We start from the raw sequence: 27905 nt of genomic DNA, 5'->3' as shown, positions 1-27905 counted from the left end.
CTGCTGTGAAGATTTTGGCATTAGAAAAGAGGCCAAAGGCTGCTGCTCACTGCTCAGATTTGTTTATGTACCTGATGGGAAAGGTGTGTCTGGGAAACACTTGGAGGCCAGGGAAGGATCCAGGGGGTGTTTGTCCTTCCCCTCAAGGGTGTGATATCACAGGTTTCCATTAAAAACTTCCTGTACAATCAGTCTTTTGTAGGAAACAACAGCAGACCCAGTCATAGGTAGGGGAGGCTTATTGGACTTTCTTCAAGTACACTTACTGTTTCTATTCAATGGTTGCTACCATCCCATTTCTGTAATTGATGTCTGATACCATGACAGTGGGGATTCTTTTGGGAGAAGGTTGTTTCATTATCAGGCATGTAGTGAGTGGAGGTTGGTTCATGGTTTTAAAAGCACAGCTCTTGGAAGGCCCTGGGTCAGGCTTGGGGCAAATGCTGCCTCCAAAAAGACATTTTCAACTTGCCTAAAGTATTTTTGTTCTCAAATTTTGTCTAAAAATTGTTAGTAATAATACTTGCTTATAGCAACAGCAATAACAAACACACCACTTCTGGGCAAGTGACACCAGAGCATTTCCTGATGGGTGGTACCAGACTCAAGTCTTCAGGGAGTCCAGCCCAGTGTGGGGGCTGAGCTGGCCCCTGGTTCCCTCAGATCCCAGGAGTCCCTCGGGGTCTGGGGTCCCCCAGCCCTGCCCGTCCTGCTCTGGGGCTCCTGGGTGACCCCCCTGCCCTGGGGCTTTGTCTGTTGTGCTTTTGTGTGAGATTTCCCTTTGTGCATCCAAGCCCCAGCCCTGCAGCCCCTCAGGCCCCAGGGCAGGGATCCCAGCTCTGGTTAAAGGCATTTTTCACTTCTGAGAGCCTCTTCTCTGCAGCAGGGCCATGGTGCACGTGATTTGGTCCTTTGGCAATTAAGGAAAACTTAAAAACCAAGCTGTCTCTGGAAGAGAGTCCATTAGGAAAATGAGATGAACTCATTTGGAGTACAGATTAGAGGAATTTTTGGTTCATCCTCAAATAGAACTTTTAAAAGTATTTTTTGCTTGTAAACCAGTCATCATGGGACTGTAATTCTGTTTTATGGCCATTATAAATTAGTTCAAGTATTTCTGTTCTTGCCCAGTCTCACAGAGTTTTGGAGATTTGTTTATTATTTAGCTAGATGTAACTGTGGAGAGCTTCACGGGGGCCCAAGGGAAGTGACTCAAATCTCGTGGTGCTTGTGTACATGGCTCAACTGTGGAATTCAATTTTTAATTAGATTTCAGCAGTTTTTGTTCTTAAATGTTACATCTTTTGCACGGGAGAAGTTGTGGGGGTTTGTTTTAGGGAGTCAGTGTTTGTTCTTCCAGCAGTGAGGTCTCAGTCCCAGCTCTGGGTTTGGCTCAGCAGGTACAGGCAGGCTGCAGTTGGCTGGGCCAGGGATGAACAGATCAAAAAGCCAGCTCATGCAGAATGGGGAGGCAGCTGACCACCTGCACGAAGGGATGGCTTTTCAAAGTATGTGAGAGGGGCTGAAATGAGGGGAGAACAGGCAGTTGTGTTCATTAGTGTGGACTTTGGTCTGCCTGGAGTGTCTGTCATCAGCCCTTCCCAGTAAAGCCTGACAGGCAGCTGAGACACTTCAGGAGAGAGCAGGGCCATGGGGACGTTCCCGTGGTGCTGCTGAGGAGAGCACGTCAGGGGGGAGCAGGGAAGGAGGCTGTCCCTTCCCCTGCCAGGTCAGGGGGCTTGTGCACCCTGCCCACCCTTCCTGGTGACACCAGCACGGGGGTGTCACCTCTGCTCCAGGGAGAGCAGTGGCACAGGGGTGTCACCTCTGCTGCAAGGAGAGCAGTGGCACAGGGGTGTCACCTCTGCTGCAAGGAGAGCAGGGGCACAGGGGTGTCACCTCTGCTCCAAGGAGAGCAGGGGCACAGGGGGTGTCACCTCTGCTCCAAGGAGAGCAGGGGCACAGAGGTGTCACCTCTGCTCTAAGGAGAGCAGGGGCACAGGGGTGTCACCTCTGCTGCAAGGAGAGCAGGGGCACAGGGGTGTCACCTCTGCTCCAAGGAGAGCAGTGGCACAGGGGTGTCACCTCTGCTCCAAGGAGAGCAGGGGCACAGGGGTGTCACCTCTGCTCCAAGGAGAGCAGGGGCACAGGGGTGTCACCTCTGCTCCAAGGAGAGCAGGGGCACAGGGGTGTCACCTCTGCTCCAGGGAGAGCAGGGGCACAGGGGTGTCACCTCTGCTCCAAGGAGAGCAGGGGCACAGGGGTGTCACCTCTGCTCCAGGGAGAGCAGGGGCACAGGGGTGTCACCTCTGCTCCAAGGAGAGCAGTGGCACAGGGGTGTCACCTCTGCTCCAGGGAGAGCAGGGGCACAGGGGTGTCACCTCTGCTCCAGGGAGAGCAGTGGCACAGGGGGTGTCACCTCTGCTCCAAGGAGAGCAGGGGCACAGGGGTGTCACCTCTGCTCCAAGGAGAGCAGGGGCACAGGGGTGTCACCTCTGCTCCAAGGAGAGCAGGGGCACAGGGGTGTCACCTCTGCTCCAAGGAGAGCAGGGGCACAGGGGTGTCACCTCTGCTGCAAGGAGAGCAGGGGCACAGGGGTGTCACCTCTGCTGCAAGGAGAGCAGGGGCACAGGGGTGTCACCTCTGCTCCAAGGAGAGCAGGGGCACAGGGGTGTCACCTCTGCTCCAAGGAGAGCAGGGGCACAGGGGTGTCACCTCTGCTCCAAGGAGAGCAGGGGCACAGGGGTGTCACCTCTGCTCCAGGGAGAGCAGGGGCACAGGGGTGTCACCTCTGCTCCAAGGAGAGCAGGGGCACAGGGGTGTCACCTCTGCTGCAAGGACAGCAGTGGCACAGGGGTGTCACCTCTGCTCCAAGGACAGCAGTGGCACAGGGGTGTCACCTCTGCTCCAAGGAGAGCAGGGGCACAGGGGTGTCACCTCTGCTCCAAGGAGAGCAGTGGCACAGGGGGTGTCACCTCTGCTCCAAGGAGAGCAGGGGCACAGGGGTGTCACCTCTGCTCCAAGGAGAGCAGTGGCACAGGGGTGTCACCTCTGCTCCAGGGAGAGCAGGGGCACGGGGGTGTCACCTCTGCTCCAAGGAGAGCAGGGGCACAGGGGTGTCACCTCTGCTGCAAGGAGAGCAGGGGCACAGGGGTGTCACCTCTGCTCCAGGGAGAGCAGGGGCACGGGGGTGTCACCTCTGCTCCAAGGAGAGCAGGGGCACAGGGGTGTCACCTCTGCTCCAGGGAGAGCAGGGGCACAGGGGTGTCACCTCTGCTCCAAGGAGAGCAGTGGCACAGGGGTGTCACCTTTGCTCCAAGAGGAGCCCTGAGGTGCCAAGGACCCTCCCACCTCCCCAGTGCTTCAGGAGCTGCTGTCACCTGCAGACACGTTGCTGAGGTCAGCCTTGGCTCTGTGCCCTCGGGAGCTCTCCCAGCCTGTTCCAGCCCCAGTGGATCAGTCAGGTCTGTTCATTTCTCTTTTCCATGAGCAGTGATGATAGGTGCCCCAGTGATTCCCAGGTATTTGCAGCTGCTGCCTCTGTGTTATAGCAATGATGCAGTTCCTCAAACTTTGGTAACCTCTTAGTGTTTGTAATCTCTGTGCTTTGAGTTTATTCAAGCATTTTTCCCAAACAGATTGTACTCTGTTGGCTGTTTTTTAAAAATTCTAATTTAGAAGGATTGCAATGTGATTTTCTTGCCTTGCAGCCATTTCCATTGGTTTCCTCTTCTCGGTGGTTGGTGAAAAGGGGTGAATTAACAGCATATGTAGAAGACACTGGACTTTTTTCCAAAAGAACCTCTAAGCAGCAGGTTTACTTTTTCCTCTTCAATGATGTCCTCATCATCACCAAGAAGAAGAGGTAAGAGCTTCACCAGTAGAAAATTGTTTTTGTGGTCAGTCCTCGAATCACAGTGACTTGTAACATGGTCCTGGCTGTGGAATGAGTTCAGGAGTTATTTGAGCCTCTGTCTTGGGTTACAAACAACAAGTAACTGCTTGTTCAACAGAATTTACTTTTGGCAAACACAGTTGAGACTCCAAATTGTCAGAGGAATTAAAAAGATGATTCTTTATGCCCTAGCAAAGACAGTTTTGGGAAGGATAAAGGATTGGGACTGTCCTTTCCCTGCACACTTGCCAGGATTGCAGGAGCTGAGGCTCCCTCTGGCCGAGTGCTGGAGCTCGGGTGAGCCCTGCTCCCACCCCCGGCGTTGCCATGGCACCACAGCATGGACACAAATGTTTGGTGGTGGTTGGGGTTGAGTGTTTGTGCTTTTCCTCGAGCAGCTGAATCTCAGAAGATTCTTAACATTGCACTAAGACACCTCTCCTCATTGGTGCTCAGAATGGGCATTTCTGAGGCTGCACTTGGGGCTTCCCCAGAGTTCATCTCCAGCCCTGGCTCAGCAGCCACTGCCGGCTCTGCCCCGGCTCCGTGTGCTGGAACTGCTGGGGAGCTGTGGCTCTGACCTGCTCCAGGTGCTGCAGAGGAGGGAGCCAGAGGCTCTCCAGTCACAGGGCTGCTCCCCAAGACTGGGCAGGAGGGGACACGGGGATTTGGGATGCGTGCAAGGCTTTGAAGAGGGATAAAAATCCGCTTTTCCCCACTGTCCAGATTCTGGTTTATTGGGAATGTTTCTCCTGCCAGTTGTCCTTGTAGCCCCTGCTGTGTGTAGACACAATCTGATAGGGTTTTTTTAATGATTGAAAATGACATAATACTTGCCAAGCACTAATGCAGTGTCCTGAGAGGAGCAGTCAGTGCCAGCAGGTGTGGGGATGCTGGATCCTGAGGAGAGGTTCAGCCCAGACGTGGCTGGTGCCTGGGAAGGGTCAGCCCAGTCCTGCTCACACAGACCTGGCTGTGGGCTGGGTCAGGGCACGAGCTGAAATCAGTGCAGCACTGACCCAGGGGTCAGTGGGAAATGCACTGACTGCTTTTACTTGGGTTTGGATTCCCTGCAGCCAGAGTCTGATCCAGCAGGTTCGTGGCAGGGAAGTGAGGAGTGGGAAGGATTTGTAGAGGTTTATCTGCTGATTAATTAGTGAGAGGTTCTGTTATGATTAACTGTGCATATGTACAGACTAGTTGATTAATTCATAAGAAATGCATTTATTAGTCATTGCAGAAATGCAAAGACACATTTCTTTTTCAGACACAAGATTCCCATGTAGTGATGGCAGCACTCCCAGCTGGGATTGCCAGTTCTTCCCTTGGCTAAGGAGTTTTTTAGACTAAAATACTGAACTGACTTCTTAAAAAAAAATACACCTCCAAAAGTCCCCAAACTTGCCCCAATCAACCCTTTCCCTGGTTCAGGGCATCTGAGCAGGATTGTTCCATTAGAAGCACGTTGTGTGTCCATCATTTGGGAGTGCACAAAGGCGTTCTGCAGAAAGAGCCCAAAGCCCTGGCAGTGTTTATTTCCCAGAGCACCGGTGCAAATGTCCCCTGGGAGCTCAGCTGGGGCTTTGTGTCACACCAGACCTCTGGCAGCAGCTGGTTACCCCCGAGTGGAGCTGGGAGCTGCTGGAGGAACTGTCCCTATCACAGGCACGGTGTTGGCTGTGTCTGTGGCTGTGGTGGCTTCCAGACAAACCGAGTGGGGGTCTCAGCCCTAACTGCAGTTCTGTACCTTGCCGTGCCCTGCAGTGAGGAGAGTTACAACGTGACGGAGCACTCGCTGCGGGAGCAGCTGCTGGTGCTGCCCTGTGACGGGGAGGAGCCCGGCCCCGGCTCCTCTCCCGGGAAGAGCGCGGCGGGGATGCTGCACCCCGGCAGGAGCTCTGCACCCCACCTCTTCAGGCTCGTGCTGCTCAGCAACCACGCCGGGGACAGGGTGGAGATGCTCCTGGGAGCAGAGACGCAGTGAGTACACTCACTAAAGGGATTTCTTCACCTGGCTGTCTCCACGGGCAGCTCCTCCTGCCCTGCCCAAAGTAGTATTTATTTATTTATTTATTTGTTTCTGTTATTTATTCTGGTTTATTAATTTAAACTGCTGGGTAAGGCCTCGATTACCCTGCCTGCAGAGGTGAGAGTAGCTGTGCCTCGGGCAGGTTCCTGTGCAGGGTCCCTCACCCAGGGGTCAGTGCTGCCCGGTGGGTGTCCCAGCAGCAGGGTGTGGCACAGGAGTGTCCCCAGGCACAGGCAGAGTGCTCTGGGCCCTGAGCAGGGCACTGGGGTGGTGCTGATGGCTGGATGGTGCAGCAGTGGCAGCAGAGCAGGGTTAGAGCAGGAGGAGCTCTGCTCCTTGCTCTCTGGGGCACCCTGAGGAGTGCCCTGCCTTAGAAAGCAGCAGCAGCCAGTGCCTGCTCTGGGATGTACACGTGCCATCGACTTCCACACAGCCTCCCAGCACTGAAAGAGTTCTTTTGTTCTGGGGGAAGCTGGAGGCAGGACAGAGACATGAAAGGGAGTGCTCCAGACATGTGCCTGCCTGGAAAAATCGATAGTTTTAGGTTGGCTTTCAGAGTTTAGAATAACTGTGAAAGGAACTGAAGATCATCAGTGCTTTCTATTAAAGATCTCATTATGAAAGCAGGAGATGATTCAGACTTGTTTGGAAATGCAATTTTATTGGGGAAAAAATGCAGGACATTTTTAGTTGTCTGGGCTTTGTATGAAAAGACATTTTGTTCTGCAGACTTATTATTGATTTGTTCTGTGCTCTTTGCAGTATAAATAGCAGTACAGCTGATCATCACTCAGAGCAAAAGTCTGAAAAAAATTCCTGTATTTTAAGTTACCTATTTTTCTAGTCTTATCTTTTGATAAGTAGGGGAAGGGAATTTTCAAGGCCAAACAGTTCAGAGAGTTGAGCGTGCCTTCGGAATAGTTTTGTGCAGGTAAAACTGAAATGTTTTCTCTGATCCAAAGATTTCCAGCCCAGTTTGATTGTGTTTCAGCACCTCCTGTGGCATGTGGGTCCTAAGGAGAAAAGCACCAGTGTTAGGTGAGAACTTTCTCTCGCCCTGAGAGGAAGGCAGAGCATACACAGAGCTGGTGATACACAGGGGTTAGCACAGGTGCTGGAGGGAGAGATGCTGGCACTGGAAGAGGTAGGGGCAGCCTCAGAGCTGCCCACTAGCCAGGGCATGGCTGGGACACGGGTTCTGCTTTGCAGGAGTGACAGAGCCCGCTGGATCAGAGCGCTGGGCCAGGACAGCGACGGGCAGCACACGGACAGGACCAGTAAGTCACAGCTGCTGGGCTCGTGAGTGCTCTGCAGGGCAGCCCCTGCCCTCCCTGGGGCTGGGCTGGGCTGCCCTGCCCTGAGGCATGGGGGAAGGTGGAAAGTGGAAATGCTTTAAATAAATGGTGGCGTGGTGTAATGGAAGGCCCTGCCCTGCAGTGGTTTAACTGAGCCTGGCTCTGTCCTTCCCCAGCACTGGCCCAGGTGGAGACCATCAGAACGTACACAGCCAAGCAGGCCGATGAGCTCTCTCTGCAAGTCGCTGATGTCGTTCTGGTTTATCAAAAAGTGAATGATGGTGAGTGAGGACTTTGCTGTCAGTAACCATTTGTCACCTCTGCAGGGGATCCAGCTATAAAAACTTGTTTCCTATTAGCACAGGGCTGCAGTGAGTAAAAGTTCAGCTTCCAAGGAAAACGTGAGCATTTGGCTTCAGGTTTCTAAAGGAAGCAGCAGATGTAACCAGCTGTAGAACATGGCTGCTGGCCAGTTTTGGCATGGGAGGTGTCCACAAGTAGGAAATTGAATTTGTCTAAAACTACAGAGCTCAGACATTCTAGTGGGTGCCAGGGTTGTCCAAGAGAAACAGCCCCAGTCTGTCGTGCCATGGCCTGGGCTTTCCTGCTGCAGCTCTGCACAGGATGGTGGCTGAGCTTTGACACAGGATCGAGTATCCCACGATCACTGTGGTTCTTGCCCAGACCTGCCCACAACTGCACTGATAGCACCAGGTGCTGGCTCAGGGATGCAGGACACTGTCAGTACTTGAGGGACTAAATTCTAACTTGCTGTTGCTCAGTTACCTGTGAAATCAGAGATTCTGTCCCTGTACTATAGCATTACTTCAAGCTATATTTGAACGACAAAAAAGACAGGGAAATTGTGCAATGCTTTGCAGATACTATTTTTTACCTAGTCTGGCTGGGGTAGAAACATCTGCCAAAGCTGTCCTGAACTGGTACTTGATTGCCAGTCAAGGCAAATGCAGAACGCACCCTGGTGCCCCCAGCTGGGGTGGGGCAGTGCAGAGTGTCACTGCTGTCCCTTCCTGCAGGCTGGTACGAGGGGGAGCGCCTGCGGGACGGCCAGAGGGGCTGGTTCCCCTCGGAGTGTGCCAGGGAGATCACCTGCAGGGCCACCCTGGACAAGAACATGGAGCGCATGGGGCGCCTGCTGGGGCTGGAAACCAACGTGTAGCCTGCTCCTCACCCCAGCTGGGGCTGCTCTGGGACAGGGGACAGCAGAGCCACAGCCCAGCCAGCAGCATGCTGGAGACTCAGGATCCCTGCTCTGACCGCTCCGAGCTGAGCCCTGGCCCCAGCAGCAGCACCTTGCAGCATTGTCCTGGGCCCTCTTGCAGCTCCTGCCTCCTTACGCCCTTGCTCCATCTGGTTTTGAGCATCTGAAGTTGTTTCCAGCAGTCTGGGTGTCCTGCTCCTGAGGAGCTGCAGCCCCAGACCCTGTGCCACGGGACACTTGCCCTCGTGTCAGCAGCCCTGGCCCCTGAACTCGAGTGCCAGCTCTGCCCTCTGTGAAGGCTGGCCTCCCTCTCCAGGGCAGGTGCAGGGCTGGCCCCAGCCTGGCACAGGCAGAGCTGGCACCACCTCGTGAGGACTCTGCAGCTGCACCTCCCTGAGGCTGCTCAGACTGCTCCAAGGTCTGCTGTGGGCAAAGGATTCCTGCAAGCCAGAAAAAGGTACCAGGCTCTGCAGAGCAGGTGCTGCTGCTCCATCCTAGCACAGGGATTTTACTGCACAGTAACTGCTGGCAGCAGGGGCGGTTGTTTCTGGTTCCCTCAGCTGTTGACTGAGGTCCTGCACTTCCCTTAGTGCTTCAGAACAGCACTCAGGTGATGAGGAGAACATGAACTGCACTCCCTGCTCTGGGAACACATGCCCTCGTGGCTGAGCAGAGTTCAGGGCAGGTGGCTGGAGAGAGGTGTGAGTGTGGATGAGAAAACCCCTCCTTTTTAAGGACCAGCTGCTGCCTCAGCAGTGTAGAAACAGGGGACAACTTGTACTACCAAGGCTTTCTTCCTGTTGCCTTCCCCAGCCTCTGCTGGTTTTTATGCTGCAAGATGCTGATTTGAGTGGTGAGTGAATTGAGTGTTTGTAAAGATGTGTAGCTCTAATAATTTAAACTACATTAGCAAGGCAGTAATTTTGTACAAAAATACTCACCTGAACAGTGTGACAGTGGTTATACAGCCCTGCAAATTAATTTATAAGTGGACTGATAAAATAGTAATGAAACTGTAAATTGAACAAAGACTTATTTAACATAGTAAAAACACTGCTACTGTTTTAACGAATTTTACTGTACACGTGTGGATGTTTAACACATAACTGAATGTATAAATCCAGGCATTAATTTTATTCAGATTTTTTTAATGCACTGTATATATTTTTCATACCTAGTTTTTCCAAAAATGCTGTAATGTTTTGTAAAGACATTTTTCATTTTTCCTATTGTTGGACACAATTCTTCAGGAATTAAAAGACTTCTGTGATTTTATAGGACAACAATCAATAAAGTGCTTTTAAATCCTTACTAAAAAAAGTTTTGATTTTGTTTTAAATGCCATAAAGCCACCAGTTGATAATGATGTCATTTTTGTCAGAGAAAGGAAATCTCTTCAGTAAACATTAGCATTTTAGATTTTCATGTTCTGTAAAGATTAATAGCACAATCTTGTGTCCTACCTCATCTGTCAGAGATGCCATTTACCTGTTGGACTTGGAGCAGTGGCCTGGGACAGCATCTCATTGCTGAGACACCATTAGGAGGGAGATGGGAAAAGTCAGATGCTGAGTCAGCTCCCTCTGCTTCTTGTAGTTTGGCACTGTTCAGCTGGAGGGGAGCTGCAGCCCCGTGCAGTCCAACCCCCTCAGGGCTGAGCCAGTGTTAAATCCTGTTCCTGAGTGTTCTCAGCACCCTCACCACCTCTCCAAGGCCTGTTCCAGGCTCTGGGCATTCCCCCAGAGAAGCTCTACTTCCTTGTGTCCAGTCCAAACTCACCTTTAACTGTTAACTCCCCAGCCTCCTGTTCTTGGAGCCCAGGGCAGGGAGCTCAGCCACTGCACACTTATTTTCATTAGCCAAAAAAAAAGTCATTTTTAGCACTGACTTCTCTACTAGCACTGCTGTTGCAAAGGAAATAATCTGAAAACTCAAGCCCTGCACTTCAAGCACACACAGACACACTCTCCTTTTCAACTGGAGGTGGGCTTGGCACCAGTACCTCCTTTTTAATTAGAAGCCCAGCAGTGACAGACGTTTGTTACTGTACCATCAGCTCTCATTTCTGCAGGGCATGGAATGTGTGTCCCCTTCCTCCTGTAACTTCCCTGATCAGGAAGCAAGCTGCCAGTAAAAGGCTCTCAGGTGCCCAAATGAAATCCCCAAGTGAGAGTGCTCCGTGTGCCTGGTGGCTCCACAGAGACACCTGTTCAGAAATCAGTGCCCACCTGAGCTGAACGTGGCCCCACCCTCTGCAGTCACTGCACACCTAAGAACAGCTCCTAAGAACAGCTCCTAAGAACAGTGCTTGTTCTTTGCTGCTGCTGTATGCCAGCCCTGCAACATAACAAACAACATCTGCATCTGCTGCCCTTTAACAAATGCTGTACCACAGAGTTGTTCGTGACTTCCACAGCAAAGAGAACATTTGTTTCCACCATGCAAAGCTAATTTGCTGAAAATAAGAAGGTAAAAAAAGCACAACTTTAATCACCCTACACATGCTCAGAATGCACCATCTGCTCAGCATCATGCTCACAGGCACATACCTCAAATCCTGGATCAACAAAATATTCACAAAAGTTCTTGGGTTTCCCAGGTGTATTTTGTTTCTAAAATGACACACGTAGGCAAATCAAGTGGCTAGAACACAAGTGCTGGAAATAAACAGTAAATCCTGGCACCAAGGTTGAGGAACTCCAAGGCTTTGTCTGCTGTGATCTGCAAATGATTTTCAAAGGCTGTATCAAAACTTCATCATTTAGGCAAACTGGGGATAACATTAAGGTCAGGCAGAATTTACTGCATTCAGGCAGAATTGCTACATTCCATAACCCAGACTTCTAGAAGGTGCTGGAAACTAAGACAGCAGCAGACTTCATTAAATACATGACCCTGACCACTCTTTGTCTCCAGCTGGCTGTTTGAAAACCAGGATTCAAACTTTCTATCAGCATTACCTCTTCAACATCCCAATAAGCTGATGTGGCCGTCCCCCAGAGAACGCGCCAGGCCCCCAGGTCTCTCTTCCCCCTCCTCAGACTCCCTCCAGCATCCCCAGCCCTGGGGCAGGGTGATTCTCCTCCTCGGCCTCCTCAGTTAGGACACCTGGGGGTGGAACAGGCAGTTGGGGCTGGGGAGGGAGCTTTAAGGATGTTTTGTGCAGCTGGCAGTGGCAATGAGGAGCTTGGCACCCTCCATCCCTTGTTAACCCAGTGGAAAGCACAGTCTAGCCACCACCTTCGACTTGTAAGGTGCACCTGAGCTGCTCTGCTTTCCTCAGAATAAAGCATAAATCCTCCTGAACTTGATGATTAGGGTCATTTTTGCAAAGAAAAAAAAACCAACAAAGCACCAAAGAAGGGAGAACAGTTGTATTTTCAGGCTTTTTTTTCTCAAGGAAAAACCTCAAAATCCTTAACAAACGTTGTTATTCAAATAATCTTCCATAGCTGGAGATCATTCAACACAGAACATTCAAAACATTGAGAACAGGTGAAATAAGACTTGCAATAAAAGACTCTTAATGGAATACTATAACCCATACATGAACTTTTTAAAAAAATACAAAACAAGAACAAACAAACAAAAAAAGCCCTCGAATGCAATGGAACCTTAACACATAACCCAACATGACTTCCATCTAACCATGCTTTCTGCAGTTTCAGTCAGTAGTGATGATGGATGGGGACAGAAAACAAAGGAAGATTAATTGAATGGGATGAAATGCAGAAAAGGAGAAGAATTTCTGAAGATTGTTTCCTTCCACCGTACAAATTCAACAAGTGTTTTCAAGTTTAGTTAAATTAAGCTGTAATTACCTTCTGTGGAAGTGCTGGTGAGCAGACTGCTGCACAGCTGGAATAACACAGCAAGTGTAATTACTCACCACACTCCATTAAAAGAAAAAAAAAAAAAACCAAAACAGTTTAGGTATTACTAAGCAGAATTTTAGCAGGGTTTTTAAATATCTGTTACCTGATGGGTAAAAAACTCAAAGAAAACAGCTAGAGCAGGACAAGAACCTTACAGCATCCAACAACTGCCCTTCTGTCCCTGAAGCCACACCGAGCACAGAACACATGCACATACACACACTGCCAACTAGCTCCAGATAACTGCTCCTCAGGATGAGGAAATCACCAGCTTCCCCTACAGAAGTTGTTCTCCAGCTAAAGGACAGCTATGAGAAGGTGCTGGGCTGGCAGGGGGGGGTCAGCTGTAGCGCTCGCCCTGGAAGCGCGGCGCGAAGTTCCTGACGGCCTCGTTCTCCTGCGTGGTGATCAAGTCTATGATGGCTGTCAGCACTGCTGTGTCCCTGCATTTGGTATCGTTCCAGTCCACGGGGTGGGGGCTTTCTATTTTTTCTTGTAGAAGATCATCAAGTTCTTTTCTCAGTTTCTGGAAGAAGGAAAAAGGAAAGAGGAGGGTAGTTAGAGCTACACGCAGCATGAGCAGAGAGGTTCCAGTGCCTCGGGCCCCCTGCTCTCCTGAGCTTTACTCCTGCTCCTCTCCCCTCAGTTCATTTCCACACTGCTATTTTCAGGACCAAACACTGTCTCTCAAAACCCAGTCTCTGATGAGAGACGGCCACCTCTGGAAGTGATGCCTCTAACAGCCCACTCAGCACTTAGCTAATTACCTCAGGATTAAAAAGACTGGTTTAAAATAAAAAATAAGATTTTTTTAAAAAGAGTCAGGTATGACTTCTGGGATCTAATGCTAAACAGTTCTGTGGAACCCACTCCTGTTAACTGAGGAGCCCCACTCTCCTGTTTCCATATCCGTGTGGATATCTATTGTACTGACCAAGTCATCCCACAGCATCTGTGCAAAATTAAATAATTAGATCTCTTTTGCTTACTTGGTGTAAGAACTGCTTGCTGGGAGTGCATTTCAAACATCATCTCCCTGAGTGATAAATCAATAGGCCCACAGGAACATCAAACCCAGAGATCCCTAAGCACTGAGCCTTCCACGTAATTTTGAAACAGTTACCTTGACCAAGTTTGCTATTTTTTCTGGAGACTGGAAAACAATCCACTCATCCACAGCGATGGTGTCTTGGTCCTTATCCTTCTGAATGGATATATCCCCTCCAAAGAACAAGAGGCAGTATGGAGACACCTCTGTACAATCATACAGGTAAATCTGCACAACAACAGAATTGTCTGGTCACCCTCAAAGTATCTCCAGTGCCACCAGTAATCCTTAATGAGACTCCTACAGATTTCCAGAATATCCTTGCTCAGTTACTCACAAATTCTGAAGAAATGCACGAAGCAACTCAGTTCAAAAAAAGTTACATGAAATCAGATTGCACAAGGGCAAAAATGGTCCCAAGTCTTTCAGTCTTTCACACAGTGGTGAAATCAAACCAGATGCTCCATAACAATGAGAGGAAAAGACATCAGCATATTGAGAAGTATTAAGACTGTATTGAAATGAAAAAAAACCCCAAAAAACTAAAAGAATTTACACCTGTTACTGCCAGACCTTAAAAACCCCAAATCCTCAAAAAAGCCCCAAGAACTGTACCAGAGAAGTTCATTATTTGTGGTACAATATCCCAGTATCAAAAGGAAATAATCTGATGGTGTGTACAAGGAATGGCCCAGGACAGGATGGCCCCAGAACAAAGGCTGTTCACATCCCCCCTGAACCCTGACCCAGCCTCATTCAGGAGGGGATAATACAACAAATGAACCCCACAAGCACAGCTCTGACTCACACTGCTGGTCCTCATCTTCAAATGGTACACCAGCCAGTTATAATGGAACTCTGTCTCCTCCACGTTCACTGATTTGGGATGGATATTAACTGATCCATCTGTCTTGGTGCAAACTTTCACCCTTCAAAGAAAAAAAAACCACAAAAAAAAAGTCTGATAATACAAGAAGTGATAAATCAACAGACCAGCATCCCTGGGGTCCCTTTTCCCAAATAACCAGAAGTGGCAGTGTTTGACCTGCTGCTGTAGAACCCCTTTAGAGCAGTGCTGCTGAGATGCTGTGACATTATGCATGGCATGAGAAGGTCACACAAGTTATTTCAGGTGTTAGCAGGGATCCAGATGCTAAGAAATCAACAATCCCACCCTTCTCAGAGGAAGTAATGCACAACCATGACTCAAACTCCAAAGTGAGATTCATTCATGCACTCAAGCCACTGCTGCCCCTTGCCAAATTATGCCATGCAGAAAACACCTTGAATACAAACCAACTTTCAAGCAAACCCTCACATTTTTCTCTTTTTGCTGAAGCTGGGCCGGATCTTTGCCACTTTGGGATAGAGGCCAGCACAGATGACTGCTTTGAGCAGCTTCTCATTACCTGCAGGAGACAGCAAAGCAAGTGAGGCACCTCTGCAAGCAGAGATTTCAGCTGGGGTAAATTCTCCCCTTCCCTCCGGGGTACCTGAGTTGGTGTTGGATTTGGGATCCTTGGGGTTTCTGCTATTCACAAATCCAGCTGCAAGGAGATGCTCAGCAAACTGCCCTTTCATGTTATGCAGCATCTAGGAAACAACACAGATTGCAGAGAATGATGCTGTGCCAAAGGCTCCTCCTCTTCCTCACACACAGGATCCTGTCTGACCCTGGCTGGATGCTGTTACCTGCATGGTATTTGAGGACAGGAAATATTCCCAGCAATAGTCCTTCTCATTCCTGAAACCACAACTCCGAGCCTCCTCCCAGCCCTAGGAATGAAAACCAGAGTTGTAAGGTGTCTGTAAGTGAACACTACAAACTTAAGGACAGCCAAAACTGGAGGTCCAGTGACATGTTCCCTACCAGGGAGAAAGGAACTCCTTTGATCTCCCTGTCTATGTGCACACTCCACAGTGCAGAAAAGCACAACTTCACAATGTGCTCAATCACAGCCTTCCTGTTTCCCTGGTGGGCAGGGATAGCTGGGTGTGCTTGCCAGGGCACCCACCCTTTGTTGGAATGAACAAAGTTAAAGTTCTGGGCAGTAACTGCATTTCCCAGGCCGTTGATTTCCTCCTCTCCTCACCATAACACAGTACAGCACAATGTCCAACACTTCTGAAGTTGGCTTCAGCCTCTTGTAGAGGTCAGAAGGACAAGAGTGAACAACTTCAACAAGGTAACTATAACACTATGTTTTCTTTTTCAGACTTGATCACCAGAAGTCAGGTTACTGAGCCTGGAACCAAGATTATGTAACACTAAAGGGTGAAAGTCAGTTTGGCTTTATGTTTCTGTAGAAGCCAAACAAGAAGAAAGCCTACAGAGCATAAGCTGATCAGCTTTTTCCTTAGGATCATTAATATTACTCAAATTAAAATTCTAGAAGAAAAAAAACACATGAAAACATGCTTACAGTGAAGGCATTCACCACAGTCAGATGGTCGCTTTTTGAGTTCTTTGACAGCTCCTTTCTTCTTGCATCTGCGATTTTCTCTTTGCCCTAAAAATCAGAACCTACATAATACCTAGACTGACATGACAGTTCTCTTCTGCAAATTCAGGTACACCTGAACAGCAGTACTTTGCATGTAACACATGAAAATTAGTGTTTGTTCAAACAGTACACAGGAAAAATGGTAATTCATAGTATGCAAAGGCAATGTCACTAGTGAAAATGTAATTACCACGACATTAATGAAAGTGCTCTTAAGCTATAACACCTCACTGAGTCCCAGCATCCTCCTGGGATTCTGAAATTCCCACAGGTAATGGTCATCTGTGAGACTTTACCAGAGGGATGACAAAAGGGTCCTTGAAGCTGAGGCTGGCTGCAATGGTCAGCACGGGGTCCAGGCAGCAGAACAAGGCTCCAAACAGGATCATCTTCCCAATGTGGGGCTCCACGGGCAGCCGGGCCAGGTGCACACCCAGGGGAGTCAGCTCCTCCTGCCTGTCCAGAGCATTCTGCCAGGACAAGGGCAGAAAGGAAAGAACAAACACACCATGTGAAAGGGGGAGGATTTCCTTGGGAAAGCCACTGGTACACGGGTATCACCCACTGACATCCAAACCAGATGTTTCTGTCTATGGCTACAACTCATTTGTACAAATATCACCAGAGCAAGGAGGCAGCAGAACAAACGTGCCAAGACCCTCTCCTTCCTCAGCAGCCAAGGGAACAATGACACAAGGTGCTTCTCCCACGTGCCTTATTTGTCTCCAACTCCTCACTGACCCACCTGCAACAGAAGGCAGGGAGGCAGCAGGGCTACAGAGGAGAGAGTCACATCAACACCTGCAGGGAGCTGAAGTGCAGGGTCATGTGTCTCTTTGGAGTCATTTACAAAGTCCCTCAGAAGCACTCTGCAGGGCCCCTAAGCATCATGGATGGTGTGGAATGTCCCCTCTGTGCAGTGAGGGTCCATCAAGGCCCTGCACAAAGGGTAAGGGGCTGCAGTGGCCAGAGCTGAGCAGTCACACCTGCCTGGTGACACCCACAGAACCACGGCTCTGAACAGACAAAGCAGAGCTTTACCAGCTCCATGAGGTGATTTATGGCCAGCATCACAGCATCACGAGATGGGGGGTCCATCAGCTTGCTCAGAAAATAGGCAATTCCACCAAGCCTCAGGATCTGAAAGAAAAATCACAGCAGCTGGAGAAAGATGGTTGTCTAAAACTGGTTAGCAGTAACCACAGCCATTGAAATAGTGTGAGTAATTCACAGCCCCAGTTAGAATTTCTTTGGTTAAGAACTAAGGACAAAAAAATGTACTAGTGATGGAATTTGCAGCAGAAGGATCTATTCTTCATTCAGTTCACATACACATGGCAATCCTTCTGCTTTCCTGAGGAATTCCATGCAAACTGCCAAAAAGGAAATTCACACCAGTTCTAAAACTACTTGGTAGTAAAATTCTTTTAAGAGATCATATAAATTGACTCACTGACGTTCTCACTGAAGCTTCTCTGATTGAATGATATGTGATATTTGGGGGACAGCACAGCCCATATTTTTGTTAGTGGACATCACCCTTTATTGATACCAGACAATTCTGTTTCCCCTGGGTTTGATGCACCCAGACACAAGTGTGCATTTACAAAAGTTGCTGCAATTATTGGCTAAATACACAGCATTTCTGGTGTAACAGAATTTTGGCTGAACAGCTGCATTAACTTATTCTCTCAACCACTTATCCCAATGGAAAAGTAGATAATAAATATATTTGAAGACTCCTGCCTTTACCTTGATTTGTAAGCAGAGCTCTTCCAAGGGTGTCCTCAGGATCTCTGGTAACTGATAATCATCCAGCAGGCTGGCACGCAGCCCGTTGTACAGATGGTAACAGTGGCCTGGCTGAACCCTGCCATGATTTAAAGAAACTATTCTTATGGGTTTGGTCATTTGTTGGGGGCTTTTGACCAATGAAACTGTGACATTATGGTTCTGTTTCGTACAAAGAGCTTCCCAAAACTCCACAAGGAATTAGAGCTGAAGTGTATTCAATTGTAAAAGCCACTTCAGTCTACTGCAGACCCATCAGCAGGAAAGAGGCATGGAGAACACAGAAATCATTTTTACACTGTTTCCACTTTACTGTATCAGCCTCATAAATCAGGTGTGAGGGCAGTGACAAAAATTACAAAATGCAGGACATTCTTCTGTAGGAGGGAAACTCTGGAGTTAAACACAGCACAGGTCGATTCAGCTTCCCAGGAAGGCAAGGAAATCATTCCCTGCCCAGGAACAGGAGCCAGCAGGGCCAGCACATGCAAATAATAAAGAACCTTCAGCCCTGCTGGAAACTCAACATCCCCAAACTTCCCTAAGCACCCCACTGCTCCCACCTTCCTGCTCGACCCTTCCTCTGCTTGGCATTGGCTTTGCTGACCCACTCTGCTGCCATGGTGCTGATGTTGTTCTGCGTGTCAAAGTGAGTCTCCTTTATCTTCCCCCCATCTATAACGAACACGACGTCATCAATTGTGATGCTGTTGAAAAAAAAGAGGGGAAAAAAAGGCAACTTTTCATCTTTGCAAGTGTGACCTAGGACTGGGTTTGGCCTCTCTTTATTCCCTCCCAAAGTCAGCAATTAAAAAAATCTGTCTTTGGAATTTCATTAAGAACTATGTTACTGAACAGTTCGAGAAAGAGCTGATTTATTCTCCTTGGTCTGGCAGAAATCCCCACTTGGATTCTGAACAGAGGACAGGCAGCTCAAATTATCCTGTACAAACCATTCGAGGAATTGTTTAGCATTCCTGTAGTTTAACTGTTCAAAACAACATAGTTGGTTGAATTGTTTAAAACAATTGTAGGAAAACTCTGTTTAGTCTATAAATATTTCCAAATTAATGGCACAAACACAAACGTATTTTTGGGAACCCCACACTGGTCTATACTTTAAATTATCACTTCCACTTCTCTTGTTAAACACATAGCTTTCCTGGCTCTGGGCAGCCAGGCACTTACCTGGTTTCTGCAATGTTGGTTGCAATCACAATTTTCCTCACTCCTGGCGGGGTCTTCTTGAACACCTGTAATTATCCAGGGCCCATTTATGTCTTTGCCAAAACCAAACATGGGCTTCTTTTTTTTTTTTTTTTTTTTTGAAGTTGTGAAATATTGCAATAAAAGAGAAGCATACCTGAGTCTGGTTCACAGTAGGCATCAGTGAATGCAAAGGGATGATAATAAACCTGTCTGAAAGTTAAAAATCAGTAAAAGATACGGTGTAAGCACAAACTTCCAATTTTACAGGAAAATCTATTAAATCAACTATGCAGAACAGAGAAAATAGGCTGCAAGTCAGGCTACTGCTTCTTGCTCTGACATCACAGGTATTTGTATCATAACAGCAAATTCTAAAGTAAAAAGGTATAAAGGCCTTTTTTATGATGCTATAACATGATGAGTTAAGACAATACATTAAGTTATGTATGGTAATAAGTTATGTATAGTAATTCAGACTTCCTTTTTAAAATCTGAATATTAAATATTAAATAATGGGCCAAGTTTAATACACAAACTGACACTCAATCTTTCAATGAACTGGAATTCTGTATCTGTGGAATGTACACAACCACACTGCAAGTCACCATCTGAACAGCCAAGAGCCAGCTAAGACAGGTGAGATGGAAATGTGAGAGATGCAAAAGGACAAGTTAAGGTGTGTCAGACAGGCACAGAGTACTTGAGAGTTGTAAGAAACTCTCAAATGAACAGGACTTAAGGGAACTATCAGCAAAGCAGGGGAAGCTGCTCAAGGATGAAGCACAGAGGAAGCAGACACAGAATGGAGTTTAGTTTCCGATGGAAGTTCTCCCAGCTGCAGGAAAGCACAAGAGGAAGAAGATGCAGGTCAGGTTGTTTTTCAGATTGTCACTCCCACACTGAGAAAAATGAGTTGCTGTTAGCAGAGGAAAGGATAGCAGACACACGAAAACTGCTGAACACTTTGGAGAGGAGACGAGAGAAAAAATGAATCCAGCCCAACTGCAGCAACCCCATGCAAAAGGAGTCTGCCCCCAGTGCCACTGCCAGAAGTCCCAGAGAGAGAGTTTGGGTTTTACCTGACTTAAACATGACTTGAGACATCAAGAGCTCATGCAAAGTGCTGATGTTATCCCAGCCTGGCAGAAACACCAGAATTGCACCATCCTATGGGGAAAAGAGGCAGTGAAGGGAAGAGAGGTCAGAAGGCATCACACACTGCAGAGAGAGCTAGCTCATATGGTGGGCCTGTGAGATCTGAAACCTCACTGACCCAGCCTGGTACAGTCTGTCAAGGGGTTTTTTCTATAAAAGAGCTACCTCCATGTATTTATCTGAACATAACAGCAGTTCAAAACTGTTCAATTACTCAGAAGAGCAAACAAAAATTTCTCTTCTTTCTGTGTGACCAGCCAAAGCCATTCCAGCTCTGGCACTGCCCCCAGCTCAGTCCCACTGTACCTCCTCTTCCAGCACAATGTGTCTGATCAGTGCTGCTACAAGGTCCAGGTCCACCTTGTCATCATCCATCATTTCCAGGGCACTGATTGTACTTGCTGAATACCTGCAGCAGGGAAAGCACAGACATGCAAAGCCAGGGCTCCTGCTGCCTGGCTCTGAGTGAGCCACCCAGCCATGAACCCACCTGCAATCAGCTCAGTTCTTTGAGCAATTCCTGCACTTCCAAAGTGCTCTCCACATTTAGTTCAGTGGGATTGTCAGTTCAGAACAGCTGTAGAATTACCATGTCAGGACTGAACTGTTTTGAAGCACTTGCACGACCTCTCCTTCTCATTGATGAGCCAGGGACTGACAATTTGTACTTAGGTAATGAACTGAAATTTAACTTCAACAACTCAGAGGCAAAGGGAGCTAATCCTGCTGTCTCTACAGCATTTCACTAGTTGCCAGCCAACTGTACAGACAATTCCATCACCATTTTTCACAGCAGCCACTACTCCACTGTTACTAAAGCCCAGCAACACAATACAGCACTAATTTATGGCTGTCACTTCAGAGCTGCCTGAAAACCAAAAGCAGAAGAGAAATTTGGGCCCAACCTGCCCTGCAGCTGCCTTAGGTAGCCTGGCCACTGCTGCCTGTAGATCTCTTCCTTCTCCTCCTTCTCTGGCCTGCTCATGTGGCCCTGCATGAAGCCCCTCCTCCAGTGCAGCCGGCGGTCCGTCTTCTCCGGGGTGTACCTTTACACAGCAGGAGCAAACACAATTCCATTTGAAACTAAGGGAATTTAGAGCAGCTGCACAGTTTTCCAAACCATGGACAATATGCTGTGCTTTAGCTAAATCATGTGTAAAAATCTTCAGCTTCTTCTGACAGAAATCTTACAAAAGCAGGGACCAACCCTAGTAAGTATGAGAACATGTAGTAAAAAAAGTGAACAGCAAGAAAGACTAGCTTGATTTAGAGACCTGAAAATTCACCACAGCAACAGAGAAACTGTTCTCCCCCTCAAGCCAATATTCCCAGGTAACTGTGTGCCACCTGTAATTGCTGTACAGGGCACCCCTTAGGAGGTTTCCTGTTGAAAAATACAGGCAACTCTTCTTTATGCCAAGTTAATCTTTGAGCATACATACACTAAGCTAAGCCTCCCCCAATACTCTCTGAAATGATGTTCAGAAAAAACACTTGCCTCAACTTCTCAATGACATCTTCCAGCAGATATTCCACCACTGGGAAAGTGAACCCAGGGATGTGAATCATTGGGCAATGGTCTGTGGAGGGAGGCAGAACTCAGTTTTAAAACTGCTGACGAAATACTGCACTGAAAGAACAGAAGCAATAAACACTCCTCACTAGTTCTGCAATATAGCTGCCATGTCTACAGGACATTTCCAATTGTCAGGGAAGATGGTGAATTCACCCCCAAACAAGGCTGCTGAATAAAAAAAGGACAGGCAGCAGGCAGTATTCTGCACACCAGGATATTCAACTGGATATATCCAGCTACTGGAAAAAGCTGTCAGACTGAACAACTCAAAGTTCAATCTGCTTGCCCCCTCACAGCAAGAATGCTAAAACATGGTAAATATTTACTAGGAAAAAATTCTGTGGATTCTGTTTCCATAATGTGTCTGAAAAGCAAAACCAGAAGCAATATCAGGTTGCAAGGAGATAAAACTGAGAGAAACTGCATCTCCAGCAGCTGGCAGGTATTTGTGAAACTGAAGTAATTTCCTCTTTTGATACAAATCAATTCTATAATTCAAGAACTGCACTATACTGCAGAAGCCTAAATTACTTAAGAAGAACATTTCTAGGAAGCATTTCACCTACCAAAGTACTCGGAAAACTTCTCTGCATTTAAAGTAGCACTCATCAGTATGACTTTCAGATCCAGCCGAACATTCAGAAGATCTTTAATAATGCTCATTAAAACATCTGATTGAAGATTTCTTTCATGAATTTCATCAAGAACTACATGACTGATGCTGGACAAGTGCCTGAAATAGAAGGGGAAGAAGTTAAACTTTTGCTTTTAGAAAAAAGAAAAAGCAGAGCCATGACTGTTTGGAACAGCTCAGGACTCATTCCATAATTGCACTCAGTGTCTCATTAAACAGGAGCTCTTACTTATCTGACTGGAGCCACTGCAGGACAATTCCTGTGGTACAGTACAAAATTGAACCTTGTTTCCTTGGCAAGCGACTGAAAGAGACACAAGAAGAACTCCTCAGTTTCCTCTGTATTTAACAAAATGCTCTAAAACCTTAAACCCCAGCTGCAGGTGCCATTGCAGACATGATGCAGATTGTGCCTCACTGCCTCCCTCACTCACAGCACAAGGAATTAGGCCACTGTTGCATCACTTTTGTGGCTGGGGAACGGAGCAGGGAGAGGCCCTGACTTCCCAGGCACCCTTTGCCATCTCCTGCAGCTCTCCAGGCTCAGCACAGAGGGCACTCACATGCACAGCACTGGGAGCAAAGAGTAAGAGCAGAGAGATTCTATGAACCCCAATTAAAATGCTGGGAGGGCTCAGCTCTCCTCTCTCACCAGCAGTTTTACTTCAACAAAAGAGTTCCCTTATGCGCTGGTACCACTTCTGATTTTTTAATTATAGCCAACTACAAATGTAAAAGCTTTTGCTCTGCAAGCTTCTGTCACTGCACCTATTACATGGTCCCAGAGAATTAGTCCATAAACATGTGCAGCAAATGCACAGCTTTCCACAGAAATATGGTTTGGAGCATTCTCTCCTTTAGCATTTTCACTTTTCCTTGAAATTCATTGACTGGGGACATCAGTTTTATTTCTGCCCACAGCAGAACCTTTTACAAGAGCTGAAAACAGGACTTATTAGACAAAGCCTAACTTAGAGCAGTCACTGTCACATGGGGCATAAAACACAGTAAATGCACTCAAACCTTTTCCTAAAATTCAAAAGTCTCATTCCTTCCCCGCAGGAATTCCTTCAGGGGAAAATCCCAGCAGGAAAAGAGTTCTTTCTTTTTAGAACTTTTCAAATTGTCCCCTTTGGATAACAAGAGTCCCTTGCCATGGAGCTGCTCACCTCTGCAGGCGGATCTGGTACCCCGTGCTCCTGCCATTGCCACAGCCCTCTGCCCTCTCAGCAGCCACTCTCTCAGCCACCTGAGGGGGACAAAGAAAATCAGGCTGATCTGTGACTGAGCTGCTCACCAGCAGAACACCTGGTACTGAGAGGTCTGTAAATAAAGAAATGCCCTGAAGAGCACATTTTCTCCTCCCCTGAGAGCAGCAACCCAGGGACAAGACTCTCGAGGAACACAGGGCACTAGCAGCAGGTTCCCCTTTCAGAGCTTGGCCACCTGACACTGAACTCTCAAGGAGAGTAACTACTGAGCATTTGAAAGCTAGATTCTTTCCTGCTCATTAACACACCTCTAGAGGGCCTGACACAACATTAGTTTTTATCTTAATGGGCATTTGCACTGCCCAAATCCATTAAAACCACAGATATAACCCGTGACTAAAGGCAGGGAAGAAGGAGGCTGCAGTGGGAGAGCTCCACGGACACCAAACCTTGCGAACACCCAGCTAGTGCAGGTTGCCAGCGCTGTTATCTGCAGCAGCCTGGGCAGGGGCACTCACGGAGATGGCGCTGATCCTGCGGGGCTGTGTGCACACGATCCTGCAGGTGGAGCCCAGGCCCCGCTCGATGTGGTCGTCCAGGATGAACTGTGTCACCTGCGTGGTCTTCCCGCAGCCCGTCTCGCCGCTGATCACCGTCACGCGGTGGCTGTTGATCAGCTTCACCAGCTCCTGGCCCGCACAAAGACACAACCATTGCTGCTGCTGCTGCAAACACACTGGAGAGGGTTTTGAGAATTCTCTGCTCCTGCGGGATGAACTCTGAGCCAAGTATCAACAGCTGAAGAAATGCTTGGCTGCTTGCTGTAATACTACCAAAGAAGTTGAAGTTAAATCTCACAGAAGCCATTTCTTCCCATGCGTAGGGTTTAAATCATGCCCACCCTCAACACTAGCTTTAAATACTTTAGATCCTGTATGAAAGCAACGTGGAAGAACTAAAATGAAAGCCTGAAACACATTTTTAACCTTTTTGCTTCCTACTTGGCTCCTGTAGATCTTTGAAGGCTGAACACAAGAGTTTGCCCTGTTGGACTCCAAGCCTGCACAAACTAAAGGTTTTCAGCACAATGTTTTAACATTTCTTGCACCAACTGGAAGAGTTTCCCAGCCTCGTCCTCCCCACCCCAAGGACTGTTAAGGGGAGCATGACTATTTTAAGAAACAAATGCTAACAGCAAGGACATTATGGCAAATAGAGGGACTGTAGGAAGGAGCTCACTAACCACCCACTGAGCCTGCAAAAGCAAACATATCAGAATACTCAATTTCTACTGCATACAGGGGATATCAGCCTAAGAATTAACATCAATTAATGACAGCCCCTACTGTCACTGACCTTATCCTGTGACTGGGAAACTAATGGCACTGAGGGCCAGCAGTGCAGCCAGTAAGTCTGTGGTTAAAGCTAAAAAGGCTTAATTGGCATTATATTCAATTCTAAACTGGCTAGTTGTTCAACAAAGGGCACAATTTTATACACAGAAGAAAGCACAACAATCTGTGTAACCAGGAACCTTCTGGAAGTTTAACTGGCAGAAAAAGAAGACCTATTATTAAAAGTATGTAACAGCCATGTATTCCCATGATATTCCCAGTTACACTCCCATGAGAATGCTGTACTGAGCCCCACATCACAATCAGTGAGCCCCAGCTACTGTCTGGAAAGGAATCAGCCCCAGGGTCAGAACTTGGGAGGCCTCTCCCCCTGCTGAGGGCCACCAAGGATTGCTGCCAGGCACAGGCACAGGTGCTCTCCCCTGCTGTGGAGCACTGCACCACAGAATCTCTCTCAATACACACTCACCTCTCTCATCCCGTATGAGGGGAGCTTCTCTCGGAACCTCTGGGGAAAAAGAAAAAATGTTTCTCTTCAAACACCTTTTCAGCACTGAAGCAACAGAACAGATTTCACCTCGATTAGATTTCACCCTTTAGTTTGGGCTAAACTGCAAAATAATGACAAACTGCACAGCAACACTTGTATAAACACAGGCCTGTGGGAAATAACTTTAATTCCATGTGTTGTTTCAGTTTTGTTCAATTTAGATAAATTATTTCAGCCCAACAGTTCAGTACATTATACAGGGGCAAGAGCAGGGCCTGGTATGGAAGAGAGAACTGGTGCTCAGGGAAGGACAATTTTCTCTATGTGGCTGTTCAAAACAAAACCTCTGTTTTCAAGAGGCCATTTCTTCAGAGCCCAGTGTTGTGCTCTCAGTTTCAGACATAACTACAGGGACACAATCCATAAAAAAGAAAGAGAAACCCACCCAATAAAACAACATGTCAGATTCTAACTGTTTCTGAAATTTGTAACTTCCCATTTTAATCACTGTTCTATCAATAGGTATGAATTTTATGAATTCTAAAGATAATTTTTAGCAAAAGTAACGTCATGACAACTTCCTAGTAAATTACAAGATACTACATTTTGAGGTTAGCTTAATTAAAAAAAAATCCAATGAAAAGTTTTCAACTTAACACAGGGAAAAGTACCTGCATTTCAATATATCTGGGATCAGATCTCTTCTTCATTAAGTCTTCTTTAAGTTGCTCATCTAAATCAGCATCCTGCTCGGTTTTTTCACAGAGAAATTCCACATCCAAATCCAGGGATGTTTTTTCCCAGGCTGGTGTCTGTCTTACAGGAGCTTTCTCAGCATCTGGTTTCACTTTGGCAGGCTGTTCTGGAGCAGGGCTGGAATCACAGAACAAGCACTTCAGATTCCCCCAGCTGTGCCCGGCCACATGAAGAGTGCAGGTAATTACATCCAGCAGTTAATGAACCAGCAGACCATGGGAACAGAGAATCATGGAATGGTGTGGGTTGGAAGAACCTCAGAGCCTACCCAGTGCCACCCCAGCCATGGCAGGGACACCTCCCAGTGTCCCAGGCTGCTCCAGCCCCAGTGTCCAGCCTGGCCCTGGGCACTGCCAGGGATCCAGGGGCAGCCCCAGCTGCTCTGGGTCTGTCACTACAGTGAAAATCATTAAACCAAATAACGTCTCAAACTACCAACCACCAAAAACCTGACATCAGGATCTAAGAAAGAACACGTTCTTCGGTACCAAACAAAGCCCCAAAGCAACAAAACATCATCAGAGAATTACTGTGTGATCCAGTGCCCCATAACTGCATCCCTCAGCCAAATGGAGCCCCAATCCCCTCATTCAGCACACCAGCCTGCTTCCAGCTATTCCTGCAAATCCTTAACGACTCCACAACAGACCCTGTTCCAAGACTGCACAATAACTGAAAACAGAAGCCAAAAGCCACCTCTGGAAGAGTAATTCCAGAGGCCAAGAGGGCTGAAAAGTCCCATGTATCCACTGTAGTAGGTCTTGAGATGAGTTAGAAGTTTTATGAGTTTAAGCAGAAATTTAACACGCCAAACTCAGCAATAATGAAAGAGTTTTACAGCAATGACTACAACCATTTCAGTGTGACAATACATGCGGAGAAACTGGAGGATATTTGAACCAGTTGAACCACTACACTCAATAAAGGTCAATCACTTCTGACACATCTTCCTGCCAGCTTATGGAAAGTTTGTGCAATTCAAAATAAATAAAAGAACTGATAATTATATTTCTTTACCCTTCTTCATCCCCGGACCACCAGGACATGGCTTCTTGCTCTTTGTCGTTTTTAGTCTGGACAGAATTCAGCAGCTGCACGATTTGCTCTTCCCTGCGCTCGTCCATGCGCACCACAGCTCTCTAGGGCAGAAAGCAGAGCCTCCATCAGCGCGGAGCCGAGCACCAGCCCTCACACGGCCCGAAAGCAGAGCCTCCATCAGCGCGGAGCCGAGCACCAGCCCTCACACGGCCCGGGCACGACCACACACCTCCGCTTCTGCCCACACGCAGAGGCACAGGCCCCCGCCCCAGAACGCGTCCCCGCGTCCCTCACCTGCTGCCGGTCGGCGTCCCGGTTCTTCTGGCCCTGCCTGCGGGCGTACCACAGCCCGATCTCGCGGCCCTTCAGGTGGCCGGGGTGCCGTCCCCGCCCGCCGGGCCCGCCCGCCGCAGGGGAGGCGGCAGCGGCGGCGCCGCCATCGCCGCCACGGCCCCGGCCCCGGCCGCGACCGCGGCCCCAGTCACGGCGCTGCTCGTAGCTCATGGCCGCGGGTGCCGGCGCGGCTCAGCCCGGCCCGGCCCGGCGCGGCCCCGCCTCATCCGCCGGCACCGCCCGCCTCATCCGCCGCCGCGCTTCCGCCCGCCCGCCCGCTGCCCCGCAGCGCACGGGACCCGGGTTCGAGTCCCGGCCCGACCTCACCCACCCGCCAGACCCCGGGTTGGGGTCCCGGCCCGACCGAACCCACCCGCCAGACCCCGGGTTGGGGTCCTCCCCTTGGCCCGCCCCGACCGGCCGGTGTGTTGCAGAATGGGGAATTTGTATAGTTTTCTTAATGTTTGATCTTCGTATACTTTCAGGCTT

General features: G+C 48.3%; 2 protein-coding genes across 2 annotated transcripts in view; one reads left to right on the top strand and one right to left on the bottom strand.

Moving 5' to 3' along the window:
* The window catches only part of ARHGEF26 (Rho guanine nucleotide exchange factor 26), a 28153-nt gene extending 18392 nt beyond the window's left edge, over positions 1-9761 (top strand). The window contains exons 10-14 of the mRNA XM_059855898.1: positions 3711-3865; positions 5660-5875; positions 7134-7201; positions 7396-7500; positions 8257-9761. Coding sequence (XP_059711881.1) covers positions 3711-3865; positions 5660-5875; positions 7134-7201; positions 7396-7500; positions 8257-8399 — 687 coding nt within the window. The 3' untranslated portion in view covers positions 8400-9761. The remainder of the gene's footprint in view (positions 1-3710; positions 3866-5659; positions 5876-7133; positions 7202-7395; positions 7501-8256) is intronic.
* Positions 9762-11800: 2039 nt separating this feature from the next.
* On the bottom strand, positions 11801-27602 carry DHX36 (DEAH-box helicase 36). Its single transcript, XM_059855897.1, has 25 exons — positions 27378-27602; positions 27063-27184; positions 25961-26162; positions 25269-25307; positions 23963-24133; positions 23403-23482; positions 22463-22537; positions 22166-22332; positions 21522-21603; positions 20929-21069; positions 20330-20432; positions 19948-20035; positions 19023-19078; positions 18848-18912; positions 18223-18366; positions 17621-17738; positions 16910-17008; positions 16165-16338; positions 15788-15874; positions 15057-15140; positions 14858-14957; positions 14683-14773; positions 14173-14293; positions 13440-13592; positions 11801-12842 (listed from the first exon to the last, which is right to left on the bottom strand). The coding sequence occupies exons 1-25, from the start codon at positions 27585-27587 to the stop codon at positions 12657-12659; spliced, it is 2958 nt and encodes a 985-aa protein (XP_059711880.1). The 5' UTR covers positions 27588-27602; the 3' UTR covers positions 11801-12656.
* Positions 27603-27905: the final 303 nt, after the last annotated feature.

Source organism: Haemorhous mexicanus, chromosome 10 (assembly GCF_027477595.1).
Source record: "Haemorhous mexicanus isolate bHaeMex1 chromosome 10, bHaeMex1.pri, whole genome shotgun sequence".
NCBI lineage: Eukaryota > Metazoa > Chordata > Aves > Passeriformes > Fringillidae > Haemorhous > Haemorhous mexicanus.
Note: the sequence above shows the minus strand (reverse complement) of the source record. Positions and strands in the feature narration are given on the sequence as shown.

Bases quoted from the DNA above. Each gene is read 5' to 3' on its own strand.
- DHX36 (XM_059855897.1), bottom strand. From the start codon at position 27,587: ATGAGCTACGAGCAGCGCCGTGACTGGGGCCGCGGTCGCGGCCGGGGC. The intron at 17,739-18,222 runs GTGGGAGCAGTG...AAATCATGGCAG, and splicing joins AGGAAGGGTCGAGCAGGAAG to GGTTCAGCCAGGCCACTGTT. The intron at 14,774-14,857 runs GTACCCCGGAGG...TGTCTCCTGCAG, and splicing joins CAAATCCAACACCAACTCAG to GTAATGAGAAGCTGCTCAAA.